This window comes from Lepidochelys kempii, chromosome 1 (genome assembly GCF_965140265.1).
Source record: "Lepidochelys kempii isolate rLepKem1 chromosome 1, rLepKem1.hap2, whole genome shotgun sequence".
NCBI classification, from domain to species: Eukaryota; Metazoa; Chordata; order Testudines; family Cheloniidae; genus Lepidochelys; species Lepidochelys kempii.
The window spans coordinates 301,395,213-301,409,155 of NC_133256.1; the positions used below are offsets into that span (position 1 = coordinate 301,395,213).

The 13,943-nt window shown below is 41.6% G+C and overlaps 1 protein-coding gene across 5 annotated transcripts in view; it reads left to right on the top strand.

The window, feature by feature from the left end:
• LOC140905226 (uncharacterized) overlaps window positions 1–13,943 on the top strand; it is a 137,223-nt gene that overhangs the window by 11,204 nt on the left and 112,076 nt on the right. For 4 of the 5 annotated variants that reach the window (XR_012156798.1, XM_073328116.1, XM_073328117.1 and 1 more), the window contains exons 5-6: window positions 6,094–6,155; window positions 13,044–13,235. Coding sequence is in view for 4 of the 5 variants with exons in the window: in XM_073328116.1 (XP_073184217.1) it covers window positions 6,094–6,155; window positions 13,044–13,235 (254 nt within the window). In the remaining variant the exon portion in view is untranslated. The remainder of the gene's footprint in view (window positions 1–6,093; window positions 6,156–13,043; window positions 13,236–13,943) is intronic. The other variant, XM_073328118.1, reaches the window with a different exon arrangement.

Here is a 13,943-nt window from a genome sequence, read left to right on the forward strand (position 1 = left end):
ATTTCCCCATGTTTATCCCCCCCCCCCCCACTGTTCCTCAGACGTTCTTGTCAACTGCTGGAAATGGCCCACCTTGATTATCACTACTAAAGGTTTTTTCCCCCTCGCTCTCCTGCTAGTAATAGCTCACCTTACCTGATGGTTCTTGTTACAGTGTGTATGGTAACACCCATTGTTTCATGTTCTCTATGTATATAAATCTCCCCACTGTATTTTCCACTGAATGCATCCGATGAAGTGAGCTGTAGCTCATGAAAGCTTATGCTCAAATAAATTTCTTAGTCTCTAAGGTGCCGCAAATGCTCCTTTTCTTTTTGCGGATACAGACGAACACGGCTGCTACTCTGAAACCTAACTATAGTCTGTAACCTATCATTTAAATCAACTTCTGTACCAAATGACTGGAGGATAGCTAATGTGACACCAATTTTTAAAATGAGTTCCAGAGGTGATCCCAACAACTATAGGCTAGTAAGCCTGGCTTCAGTACTGAGCAAACTGGTTGAAACTATAGTAAAGAACAAAATTGTTAGACACATGATTGAACATAATTTCTTGGGTAAGAGTCAACATGTTTTTTGTAAAGGGAAATCATGTCTCACAAATCTACTAGAATTCTTTGATGGGGGTGGTCAACAAGCATGTGGACAAGGAGGAATCCAGTTGATATAGTGTACTTAGATTTTCAGAAAGCCTTTGACAAGGTCCCTCACCAGAGGCTCTTAAGCAAGGTAAGATGTCATGGCATAACAGGGAAGGTCCTCTTATGGATTGGCAACTGGTTAAAAGATAGGAAACAAAGGGTAGGAATAAATGGTGAATTTTCAGAATGGAGAGGGGTAAATAGTGGTGTCCCCCAGGAGTCTGTACAGGGCCTAGTGCTATTCAACATATTCATAAATAATCTGGAAAAAGAGGTAAACAGTGAGGTGGCAAAATTTGCAGATGATACAGAACTACTCAAAATACTTAAGTCCGAGGCAGACTACGAAGAGCTGCAAAAGGATCTCTCAAAACTGGGTGACTGGACAACAAAATGGCAGATGAAATTCAATGGTGATAAATACAAAGTAATGCACATTGGAAAACATAATCCCAACTATACGTGTTGGGGTCTAAATTAGCTGTTACCAGTCGAGAAAGAGATCTTGGAGTCATTGTGGATAGTTCTCTGAAAACATCCACTCAATGTGCAGTGGCAGTCAAAAAAGCAAACAGAATGTTGGGAATAATTAAGAAAGGGATAGATAATAGGACAGAAAATATCATGTTGCCTCTATATAAATCCATGGTACGCCCACCTCTTGAATACTGCGTGCCGATGTGGTCACCCCATCTCAGAAAAGATGCATGGGAATTGAAAAAGGTTCAGAAAAGGGCAACAAAAATGATTGGGGGTATGGAATGGCTGCCATATGAGGAGAGATTAATAAGACTGGGACTTTTCATCTTGGAAAAGAGACGACTAAGGGGGACATATGATAGAGGTCTAAAAATCATGACTGGTGTGGAAAAAGTAAATAAGGGAGTATAATACAAGAACTAAGGGTCACCAAATGAAATTAATAGGCAGCAGATTTAAAACAAACAAAAAAGTATTTTTTCACACAACACACAGTCAATCTGTGGAACTCCTTGCCAGAGGATGTTGTGACGGCCAAGACTATAACAAGGTTAAAAAAAGAACTAGATTAGTTCATGGAGCATAGTTCCATCGACGGCTATTAGCCAGGATGGACAGGGATGGTGTCCCTAGCCTCTATTTGCCCGAAGCTCGGAATGCATGGTGGATCACTTGATGATTACCTGTTCTGTTCTTTCCCTGTGGGGCACCTGGCATTAGCCACTGTCAGAAGACAGGATACTGGGCTAGATGGACCTTTGATCTGACCCAGTTTGGCCATTCTTATGTTCTTAAATGTTTTTAATAGACTACAATAAATTTAGCCCTTGACATTGAAAAGCTATTTCAAAGTTAATTTTAAATAGGTTTATTTTTAAAAAAATCCCTTTATTTAAATAATAAAGAACAATTTTTTAAAAAACAACCATCAATTTTTTTTTATCATCCAGCTCCAGGATGCACTATTAAATAGCCATCCATGAGTAACTTAAGGTCAACAAGAAGTTGCTTATGCATTTCTCATATGCCTTTTCTATTATCTCCTACCTGCTCTGCAGAGCTGGATGTGTCCAAGTTTTTATCTAACAGGAATTAAAACTGGCTGTTACTTGATTCAAGATGCGTGACCCAGGAGAATTCTACTTTCAGTATGCTTAGATATTTTCAGGACTATGAACAGGCTCTTGCTATCTTTGGTTCAGAAGTTCCTAGTGTTCCACACAGGCCCAAAATCTGGCAGAGCTTCACAGAGGCTCGTCTTTGTAAGTTTTGTCTTGGATCCTGTCAAGCCTGTATTTCTGTTGTGAGACCTGCAGTTTGAGCATTGACAGCCAACCTAGGGGTGATACCCAAATGATTGCCTATATATACACATGCAAGTGAGCTGTAGCTCATGAAAGCTTATGCTCAAATAAATTTGTTAGTCTCTAAGGTGCCACAAGTACTCCTTTTCTTTTTGCAAATACAGACTAACATGGCTGCTACTCTGAAAATTGGTATCAGAGTAATCAAAATCTAGGTTTTAGATTCCATTTCAGACTGGATCAGCCACACTGAAGTAGAACAAAGATATACAGTTTCCTACATGCTAGATGCCCAATTTAAGGCATTTTTATTTAGTTCTGAGATAGCCCACGATGGACATTGTTGCAGGTATAGAAGCAGCCACCAACATATTCTGAACCCTTTGATAGCTCCTGTGGAGGCACTGGGACGTGAAGCTTACTGCAAAGCTGCAGATGTATAGAACTATGGTTTTACCAACTTTATTGTAAGGCAATGAAGTGTAAACGTGGAGGAAGGCTGGGGAGTGACAGATTTATGGTTTTTTATTTTTGTCATCTTTCTCAGCTGCTCCACTTAAGTGGCAGGACAAGATCAGCAGCGAGGATATTCATAGCTGAACCCAGAAACCACCCCCATCAGCACTGCTTCAATTTTGGCAGTTTCTTGATAGGGACATATTATTAGGATGGAAGACCAGCGAATTGTGAAGTGTTTACCAAAGAATTCTGCTACATGGTGGGTGATCACAGGGTTACCAAAAGCTTTGATAGAGTGATAAGATTGCCAGTGACAGACAGTCTGAACAACCGAGCTAGAGATTGATCTTGGTGTGCTCCATCTGCAAGAAGGCTGTCCCACTTTGGTATTTGCCTTGATGATGATGATGTGTGATGCTGCAATATCTGCCATCTTGACATTGGTTGAAGGAAAACATGCACAGAAAAGCCAAGAATGGACAGCATGCAGTAGAAACAGAGAGCAGAGAAACAAGTTAATTAGCAACCTCTAAAGGAAGTCAGAGTAGGTACTAAAAGCATGTTGGAGTTACTTTGAGAAGCTATGGATAGTTTCCTATCTTCCATCTAATGAAATTCAGTGTAAAGAGAATTTTCTTTATACGTGTTAGAGACCACGTGACAGGTAGCTCCTGCTGAAGAGTGGTGAAAACAAAATTCTATCAAACTCAAAATCTTTTCCCATTTGCAGTGTTTCTTTGAAACTCTGCTATCATTGTATAATGTGAAATGCCATTTAGCATTGTTTAGGGTGTCTAATATGATCATAGGTGCAGATAGCTCCTGGAGGATGTAGAAAGCCTTATGTTATTAGGATGTAACTTGCTAGTACTTAAGGTCTTACCTTTTAAAAACTTATCTAAGCACTTCTTTAATTTAGAGTTTGACATGTTTGACATGCAGGGGTTGGCAACCTTCGACACGTGGCCCATCAGGGTAATCGGCTGGCCGCCATTTCCCACACTTCCCGTTGCCCGGGAACGGCGAACCACAGCCACTGGGAGCTGCGGGGGCTGTGCCTGTGGACGGTCAATGTAAACAAAATGTCTTGCTGCCTGCCAGCGGATTATCCTGATGGGCCACTTGCTGACCCCTGTCCTGGTACATTCAGTATAATTCTTAAATATCACAAATGGTCTAATCTTCCTCTGAAATGTTGTACTTGATCTCTGAATGAATTTAGTACTCTATATGCTGTGATTTGGCTTTTAAAACACTGATAAGCAGTGTTATTTCATCTCTCAAAACACATGGTAGTTATTTTTATTAATTTTGCCTTAAAAACACCCAGCTGAAGATTTGCAAAAATTGAGTGACATCCAGATTAACACTTGGAGTCTGATGAAAATTTAGGGTAAATAATAGAGGAATATTGGCCGGAGGGAGTTGGGGGTGGAGGTTGTGGCATCTTTAGTTTAGTATTGGTAAACTGATGCATACCTGATTTTTCTCCTTTTTTAAAAAAAGGGGTTTGTTCAATTAAATAGAAGTAAATTGGTTTGTGATAGGTGGAATTGACCTATCACTTCAGCTGTTACACCACTTCTCTTTAATTTCTTTCTCTAGCAGAGAAGGTCATAGCTGTGAAGATGAGTTCTGAAGCCAAGCTTATGCCTTCAAAACAAATTCATTACTTTTTAATGCATTCTCTTTGTTTCTGAAAGCAGACGGCCCTTGTTCATAAGGATGCATTGGAGAAATGTTAATGGAAAAGCTTTAAATTCCTCAGGAGTGATGCAAAAATGTTTGATTGTACTATACCAAGTCAATATTAAGCATCATTTAACTCTTCTATATGTTTTTATTTTTTTCTTCAGTGCATCTCTCAAATCCCGTCTGCAGTTCTCTGCAACAGCCTCCTAAACTGTGCCTAATACTCTCTCTTACCCCAAACCCTGTTACCCTTCTCATACAACCCCCTGTTCTCAGCAGTTGCATATTTTGAACAGGAGTGGGTAATCCAGCAGACAGTGGATGGCTGAGTAGAGACCTTCTCTACCTATGTCTATGTAATACACTGGCAGAGTGTGGGTTATGTCCCCCTCTGCTGGCTGTTCCTCTAGAAGATAACAGCCGATCAGTGCTCCAGATAGTGGAATTACAACTTTAGTTGTTGACCCCACACAGTTCTGAAAATGGGCATCTCTGACTGTGCTCACTGCCTGCTCCTTTGTAAGCACCCATCCTTCAACATGCACATGTTCTGAATGTCCAACCACCCCATTTGAAAATTGTCCACATTTGCATCTGTTGTTTGCACCCAGGATGTACTTGTATATCAGGATTTATGCTCACACAAGCCTCTTATTCTTATGTGGTTTGTTTTTCTTACCTATCTCACAAGGGTTTTGTGCAGCTTACTGGGTAAATATGTGAGACACTTGCAGCGTTTCTAATAGAACCCAGGAGTTCTGGTTCCCAGTTCTGTGCTCTAACAGCTATACAACACTACCTTTCATGTGTCCATTTGATTATGTGGATCATAATTTTAGTTGATATCCGACTTATACTTTTAAAAATAAGTAGGCTGCATCTCTGCTCAATGAGGAGAGAAATATTACTCACCAAACTACCATTAAAAGCCAGAGACTTTAGAAAAGTTTTCCTGGCAGTCATTTTAGTTTTAATTACTGAATAATCACCATTTCACATATATAATAGAATCTAGTGTGTCTCCATATAATCTCACAAATTGTGGCCTCAAGGCCAGCACGACAGCTTCATGGTATTGTACTGTAGTTGCCCACAGGGAGTCTGAGTTTGTGTCCTGACTGAGTTCACTGTTGAGTGCTCTGGTGGGCAAGGACAAGAAATGTAATATGTGGACACAGTGTTCTCAGCCCTTGTGGAGGGGTAAGTATCTCATATCACTGTCAACTGAATATGTCTGGCCAAACACAGGAGTAGCTTTGGACAGGTGATTGAAGGAGCCACCACATCGAGCTTTCTTCATTCTTAGGCAAGGTCAGAGCAATGCAGAGTCTTTGGAAGGGCATAGAAGAAGAAGGATTCCAGCAGATCATGTCTAGAAGATGTCATAATCAACAGTATCAGTACTACATAATGATGCTATTGCATTTAATGCTTTGGGTTCTTTATGAAATATAGCTGGTCATGGAAAAATGATTCTTAAACTTTTATTTTGTGCTCTTTTTTCTGCGTTTTTAGATCGTTTGAAAGAAGCAATAGATGATGCTAACAAGGCTGTTGAGTTAGACCCTTTGAACCCTGTAAGTAATGGTGACATGAACTGGCCCCTAATACACACTGGACATGGTTTTATTCATATGTAATTTTCCTTTGTTCTGGAAATTGTGCACAAAGTTAGTCTGTGCTAACATATCCTATTCCTGGTTTCAGAGTAGCAGCCGTGTTAGTTTGTATCCGCAAAAAGAACAGGAGTACTTGTGGCACCTTAGAGACTAACAAATTTGTTAGAGCATAAGCTTTCATGGGCTACAGCCCACTTCATCTGATGCATAGAATGGAACATATAGTAAGAAGATATATATATACATACAGAGAAGTTGGAAGTTTCCATACAAACTGTAAGAGGCTAATTAGTTAAGATGAGCTATTATCAGCAGGAGAAAAAAACTTTTGTAGTGATAATCAAGATGGCCCATTTAGACAGTTGCCAAGAAGGTCTGAGGATACTTAACTTAGGGAAATAGATTCAATATGCGTAATGACCCAGCCACTCCTATCCTATCATATCTTATTCCTGTTACCTCATTTTTCCCCTTGAGACTTTGTGCTGACTTGCTTGTCTCATCCACTTGTTATAGCTTATCTCTTAGGCTGTAAAGCCTGATTAACAAAGATATTTTGGTGCCTAAACCCAAGATTTAGGCCATCAAGTGCCTGTTTTAGGTTTCACTGAGATCCACAAAACCTCCACTCAGCTGCCATCTAGCCCAGTAGGCATATAAAGTTGGTGCCTACATTTTCTGGGTAAGAGTTCCCTAGATGCCTATGTTTCTGCCTCTGGGCATGTGCACTGCTGCCTCCCTCTAGGCATCTGGATACCGGTCTCCTGCAAAGCCACAGAGTGATCCAGAAACCACGGGAAGATAGGCACCCCTCTGCCTGTGTCACCTGTGGAGCACAATCTGGTAGATGTACTCAGAGGCTGCTTACTGGATCAGGTCCCATTCAAAATGTCGTGTGTGATTCTATGCACATGCTAACCAACCTTACAATGTTTAGCTCAGTGGTTAGAGAACTGTCCTGAGATGTGGGAGACCCGAGTTCAGTTCCCTCCTCTGCCTCATGGAGAGAAGGGATTTGAATAGGGGTCTCCCACATCTCTCAGGAAAATATCCTAATCACTGAGCTATGTGGTGTTCTGATTTGAGGCTACCCAGTGTCTCTTGCTGAAGCTATTCCAATTTGCATAAATACTTAAATCATCACTGAAAAAGAGAGAGATTCTATAGCTGGGTGGTTAGGGCTCCCAGCTGGGAGGTGGAAGACCTACAGACCATTCCCAGGCCCGCCGACAGCAATTCCAGGCCCTAGGGCCAGGGCCAGAGCCGACCCTGTGGGGGCGGAGCCCAGGGCGAATCCATCACTTCCTGGACTGCCCGTCACTCCCAGGTGCACGTGACCGCTCCAGGCCCCACTCTTTTGTGGGGGCTCCAGGCTGGCACGATTGGCCAGTGTGGTTGCACGCATAGTAGCCCTCAGGCCCGCCCGGGCCCCTGGGCAATTGCCCCATTTCCCGCCCCCCCGTCAGCGAGCCTGGCCATTCCCGTGCTGCAATGGTTAAGTATTTATCAAAAGTGGAACAGTTTGAACAGGAGAGATTGAAGGAGCCCCACATCATAAGAACATAAGAAGCGCCCTACTGGGTCAGACCAAAGGTCCATCTAGCCCAGTATCCAGTCTTCTGACAGTGACCAGTGCCTGGTTCCCCAGAGGGAATGAACAGAACAGGTAATCATCAAGTGATCCATCCCCTGTCGCTCATTCCCAGCTTCTGGCAAACAGAGGCTAGGGACACCATTCCTGCCCATCCTGGCTAATAGCTATTGATGGACCTTTCCTCCATGAATTTATCTAGTTCTTTTTTGAACCCTGTTATGGTCTTGGCCTTTACAACATCCTCTGGCAAGGAGTTCCACAGATTGACTGTGCGTTATGTGAAGAAATACTTCCTTTTATTTGTTTTAAACCTGCTGTCTATTAATTTCATTTGGTGACCCCTAGTTCTTGTGTTATGAGAAGTAGTAAAAACACTTTCTTATCTACTTTCTCTACACCAGTCATGATTTTATAGACTTCAATCATATCTCCTCTTAGCTGTCTCTTTTCCAAGCTGAAAAGACCCAGTTTTATTAATCTCTCTTCATACAGATGCCTTTCCATACCCCTAATCATTTTTGTTTCCATTTTCTGGACCTTTTCCAATTCCAGTATATTTTTTTTGAGGTAGGGTGACCACATCTGCACCTCTGCAGTTTTCAAGAGGTGGGGGTACCATGGATTTATATAGAGGCAACATGATATTTTCTGTCCTATTATCTATCCCTTTCTTAGTTATTCACAGCATTCTGTTTGCCTTTTTGACTGCCGCTGCACATTGAGTGGATGTTTTCAGAGAACTATCCACAAGATGTCTTTCTTGAGTGGTAGCAGCTAATTTAGGCCCCATCATTTTATATGTATATAGTTGGGATTATGCTTCCCAATGTGCATTACTTCGCATTTATCAACACTGAATTTAATCTGCCATTTTGTTGCCCAGTCACCCAGTTCTGAGAGATCCTTTTGCAGCTCTTCGCAGTCTGCCGGGGTCTTAACTATCTTTTAATAATTTTGTATCATCAGAATATCCCCAGCTCAGTGGTTAAGAACATGTTTTGGGGTGATGTGGAAGAACCCTGTTTAAATACTTCCCCGCCCTCAGGTGGAGGGCAAAATTGAACCTGGGTCTCCCCCGTCCTAGATGAGCGTTCTAATCACTTGCATAAAAGTTACAAGGTGTGGGGTAAAGGCAGCACAACTATCATCATATATTCCTCTGGTTATTTTGTGTGGAGAGGAAGGCACCTAAGTCATTCTCACAAGAAAAGACTCGGGCCCCTAAGCTGCCTAACTCCAAGGGAGGTTTCCCCAGTTGCGGATCACTAAGCAGAAATAGGTGCCTTTCTTTAGTCTAGGCTTACGTGCCTATCTCCAGGAGAGGGGTGGGGTTTAGGGCAAACCCCTTTCCGCAGCATCTCCCATTGGCTAGTTTAGGCAGCTCCATGCCTAGTGTACTGGCTTGTATGGATTCCAATCTTAAGCACCTCTCCTTTCCTCATTCATTGTGGAAGGAGTCTAAGCACCTAACTCAGACTTTGTGGATTGCAATGTTGCTCCTGTGATTTTTCTAAGGGCCTAAAAGCTAGGCTTAACAATGCTTAAGTCCCCTTGTGGTGCTGGGCCCTAGCTTTTTGGTGTAGGAACTGTCAAATTTGACATATATGAAAGAGCCTGCATCTTAGTATGTGCCTCCATGCAGCATTGTTTTTTAACTAGTGACATTACAGTTGGGAGGTATTAGTGTAAAATGTTGGGAATATTTTAAGTGACAAATTGAGTGGTATTTTGGAAAATGTCTCTGTATAGCTCAATATTTTAAAACTGGGCTGGAACAACATCACATTTACTTAAGCAACAATGGGGCCAATGGTGCAGCTCTTCCACTTATTGCTCTGACAGAATCAAGGCCACTTTGAATAGTACAGAATGTTTTTAAAGAGTATTATTAATATTTGTTGTTTAACATTTATATTATGGTAGCACCTACAGGCTGAGACATTCTGTTCAGGATATCCAGAACTGTAAGCCTCTCTGCTACCCCTCTGCCTCAGCAAGTGAGAGTTTAGCTGCTGCTAAGCTTCGTCAGCTCTCTGATACACCAGTCTGTCTGCCTCTTTGAGACTGTGCCAATCTAAACCTTGCTTTGCAGGTAACAGTGAAACCTCAGTTCCTGAATTCCCCAGAGACGTCTCCCTAGTCCCTCTCACTGGACATTCACAGAAATTACTGAGTTTGCTACCTCTAAAGAGGCAGAGCACACACCAACCTGTTAGGTTAGTTGAAGACTCACACTACACTTTAATATACAGCTCTGACATGGTTTTGTAACAAAACAAGAATAAGTTGGTGATGGGTTCGGTCACAGAGACCCCTTTGGGATTGTCACCTGGTGTGCTGAGACTACCTCTGAGCCTGTTTTCTTTTCCAGTTTGGGCCTCCAGAACCCTGCCTTGTTGAGCCAGACGTACCAGTCTTCTCCAGCACAGACCCAGGGTTTGAACCATGTGCCCCAAAGCTGCAGACTTAACTGAAAACAGCTTAGGAAGTGCTCCTATCTCTAGCACCCAGATACCCAGCTCCCACTGGGATCCAAATCCCAAATAAATCCATTTTACTCTGTATAAAGCTTATACAGGGTAAACTCATAAATTGTCTGCCCTCTATAATGCTGATAGAGAGATATGCACAGCTGTTTGCTCCCCCAGGTACTACTTACTTTGGGTTCAATAATAAACAAAAGTGATTTTATTAAGTACAAGAAGTAGGATTTAAGTGGTTCCAAGTAAAAACAGACAGAACAAAGTAAGTTACCAAACGAAATAAAATAAAACACGCAAGTCTAAGCCTAATACATTAGGAAACTGATTACAGATGAAATCTCACCCCAGAGATGTTCCAGTAAGCTTCTTTCACAGATTGGATCCTTCCTAGTGTGGGTCCAGCAATCACTTCTAACCCTGTAGTTACTGTCCTTTGTTCCAGTTTCTTTCAGGCATCTCTTTGGGGTGGAGAGGCCATCTTTTGGGCCAGCTGAAGACAAAATGGAGCAGTTTCCAGGGCCTTTTATATTCTCTTTTGTGGGCAAAAATCCCTTTGGTCTCCTGTGGAAAATCACAGCAAAAAGATGGAGTTTGTAGCCACCTGGGCAAGTCACATGTCCATGAATGATTCAGCTTTTTGCAGGCTGACGCCATTGTTTACATGTTAGTTTGAATGTTCCCAGGAAAGCTCAGATGTGGTTTGGTGTCTCCAAAGTCCATTGTCAGTTAAGCGTTTCGTAATTGAGCATTTACTGAGAATAGTCCTTTCTCAAGAAGCTGACCAAATGCTTCACTGAGGCTACTTAGAATCAAACACATTGAGATACAAGTATGTAGCCAATATTCATGACTTCAAATACAAAAATGATACACACATCCTGACAGCACAGTCATAACCAGCAAACTACAACCTTTCCATAGACACCCCAGTTGACCTCCTCTGTACAAGACCTGGTGCAACCATAGGACCCTGGTTGCAACAATGATCTATACGGTCACAGTTCATGTCAATAACATCACAAAGTTTATTATTACATAATAGAAGTTTAGGTGATACCAAACAAAAGAAAAAAGACGGGCCTGGTTACAAATAAAACAAAATAAAAACACGCTTTCTAATTACTAAAACTTAATTTTATCATGTTACAATCTTTGCCTAAGCAGTTTTTCTTACTTCCATCAAGTTACCAGCACCTCAAGCCCTCCAGTCTAGGGGATCCAACTTTCTCAGGCTTGAGGGTGCTGTACCCTATGTCCTCTAAGTGATGGATAACTAAAATATGTTTTTTTGCTTCCCTTACATTACCCAAAGCCTGTCTCTTGCCTGAAGAGCCAGGAAGGTGCCCTGGTGTGCTCACTAAGTTGTCTCCTCTGCTTGTTAGCTTGATTGCTTTGTTTACTTTATATGTAAATGTACTTTCATTGTCCTGTGCCTGTAATTAAGCCGGTCAGACAGGTAAGTCCACATTCCTTTGTCCAGGCTTGGTGCAGTCACTGCCTCCCAAACACACTTTAAGAACATATTTCCAGCACACACACACAACCCATAGATAATCCCACAATAATTTTCAGGACCAGTGCATCATCAGTTTACATATGATTCCTTCCCTGACACTTTTAGGTACATATTATGACAGCAGAGTGTTGGCCCTCTGCCAATGGGCATTGAGGGGCTCTTAGGGTCACACAGGCCTTAACCAAATAGGGCCCCTTTGTGCTAGGCTCTGTACAAACAAATAGCAAATGACAGCCACTGCCCCAAAGAGCCTGCGGTCTGAAAGACAAATATAACATGTGGATGGAACAAACAAGTCAAGGGAACACATCAAAGAGAGAAATGGGTAACCAACAACAGAGTGTTTTAGCACAGTCTAGCTGTGTGCATAATTTTTAGCCAATCAACAGCAGTATTCATAACTTTTCACCTTGCTTTACTGTTATCAGATGGCAGTTTTCTGTATGCTCTGTTGCTTCTGTATAACTGTCACAGCAGAGCTGGAAGTTTTATTTTTAAAACAAGAGACATTGGTCTTGGGAAAATGTTTTGTTACAATTTATTTCTGTTATCTGTATTCTTTTGGTAGGTAATTAATGTATTTGATGGATGTTACTGCAATGACTGTTGCTTGCTGTATCATCATCAGTGATCTGCTTCATTCTCATTGCCTTAGAGAGCAGATCTGGTCTGTGTTTCAGCCAGAGATCAGCTGTTCATACTTCCCATTTTTAAAACTATACCTTGCTGTTAATGAGATAGTTTCCAACAGTTTTGATAAACTCTAAGTTTTATCAGTAATGAAGGGGTAGTACACACAGTGTAGTAAAATTCAAACAATGGTGACATACAGAAGTGTTCATAAGAACTCTAAGGCTCTGGTACAACCTTTATGCAGTAGTCTGAGTTTAGAGGCTGAGAGCAAAATTGTGCCTCATAAAGGCATAGCCATACAGAGAATGAGAGGAGGAGGTGCATCACCTGAGCAAGAGCAACTTTGTAAGGTATAATGTGCATCTACTTTTACTCTGCTAGTAGAAAAGGTGCTTCCCATGGTGTTAGTGTTGCATCATGCCTCTCTATTCTGCCCAGACATATACCGTCTGCTGGTAATAACTAACTAGCTGTGCTAGCTCAGACCCCTTAACTACAGAGAAATTGGAAGGAGAGGCCCCTTGTTCCCATTCTCTTTTTTAGTGTAGCCATAATTTAGTCCTGAGTAGTCTTCCAGGATATAGAAAACTGAAGTCACTGTTACTCTTTCTATTTTCTAGGATGTATATTGTGTTCGTGCTCTTGTTTGGAACACAATGAAAGAAAAGAAGAAAGCGCTTTTTGATTTAAACTGCAGCCAGAAGCTAAAGCCTTGTCATATTTCCACTTTGATCATAAAGGGAATTATTAAAAATTCTCTTATGGCAACAGGGGATCCACAGTTTTTAGGGAAGAATAAAGATCATGAAAAGGTAAGTGACATCTGGTTTAACTTATCTGTCTCATATTGTGTTTAAAAAAAAAAAAAAAGGACTGTGGCTCAGACATGGGACCGAACTGAGCCGTGGTGAAAGCAGAGGAAGCTCTTTTATTGCTGTCAGTGCTAATTCTGAGGCTGAATTTGGTCCTATATTGTTGACTACTTAAGATAGAGCATTCCCCTTCCCACCTTTCAGTCCTGATTCTGCATCTTCTCTGCAGTATCTACTAATACTTGGTTCTAAAAAACAAACCCTACCAAAAATGAAATGCTCCACAACCCACACACATTCTTTCCCTAGGGAGAAGATGAGAAAACAACATGTGACAGATACTAATCATGTCACTTAATGCATTAGTAGAAGGTGCTCAGATACTGCAACAATGAGCCACGGTGTCAGAACCGACACAGAACAGAACAGGTACATAAAAAGAAAATATATAGTTGCTGCTGAGTGGGATATATTGAATTCTCATTCCTGGCCACGCTCCTTTTCTGGGCAGCACCATCCACTTTTTGAACATACTTTACTTACTATGGTGTTGTAATATGGGGTCTTTGTCTGTTAGTGACCCCTTATGGCAAAATGGGGAGCTACACCAACCTGGCTCCATCCCCCTTATGTCACGACACCCAATTCCATGTTTATCAAGTCCTTGTTATGACTCGACCCCTCCTGACTGCGTTCTCAGTAGTCTCT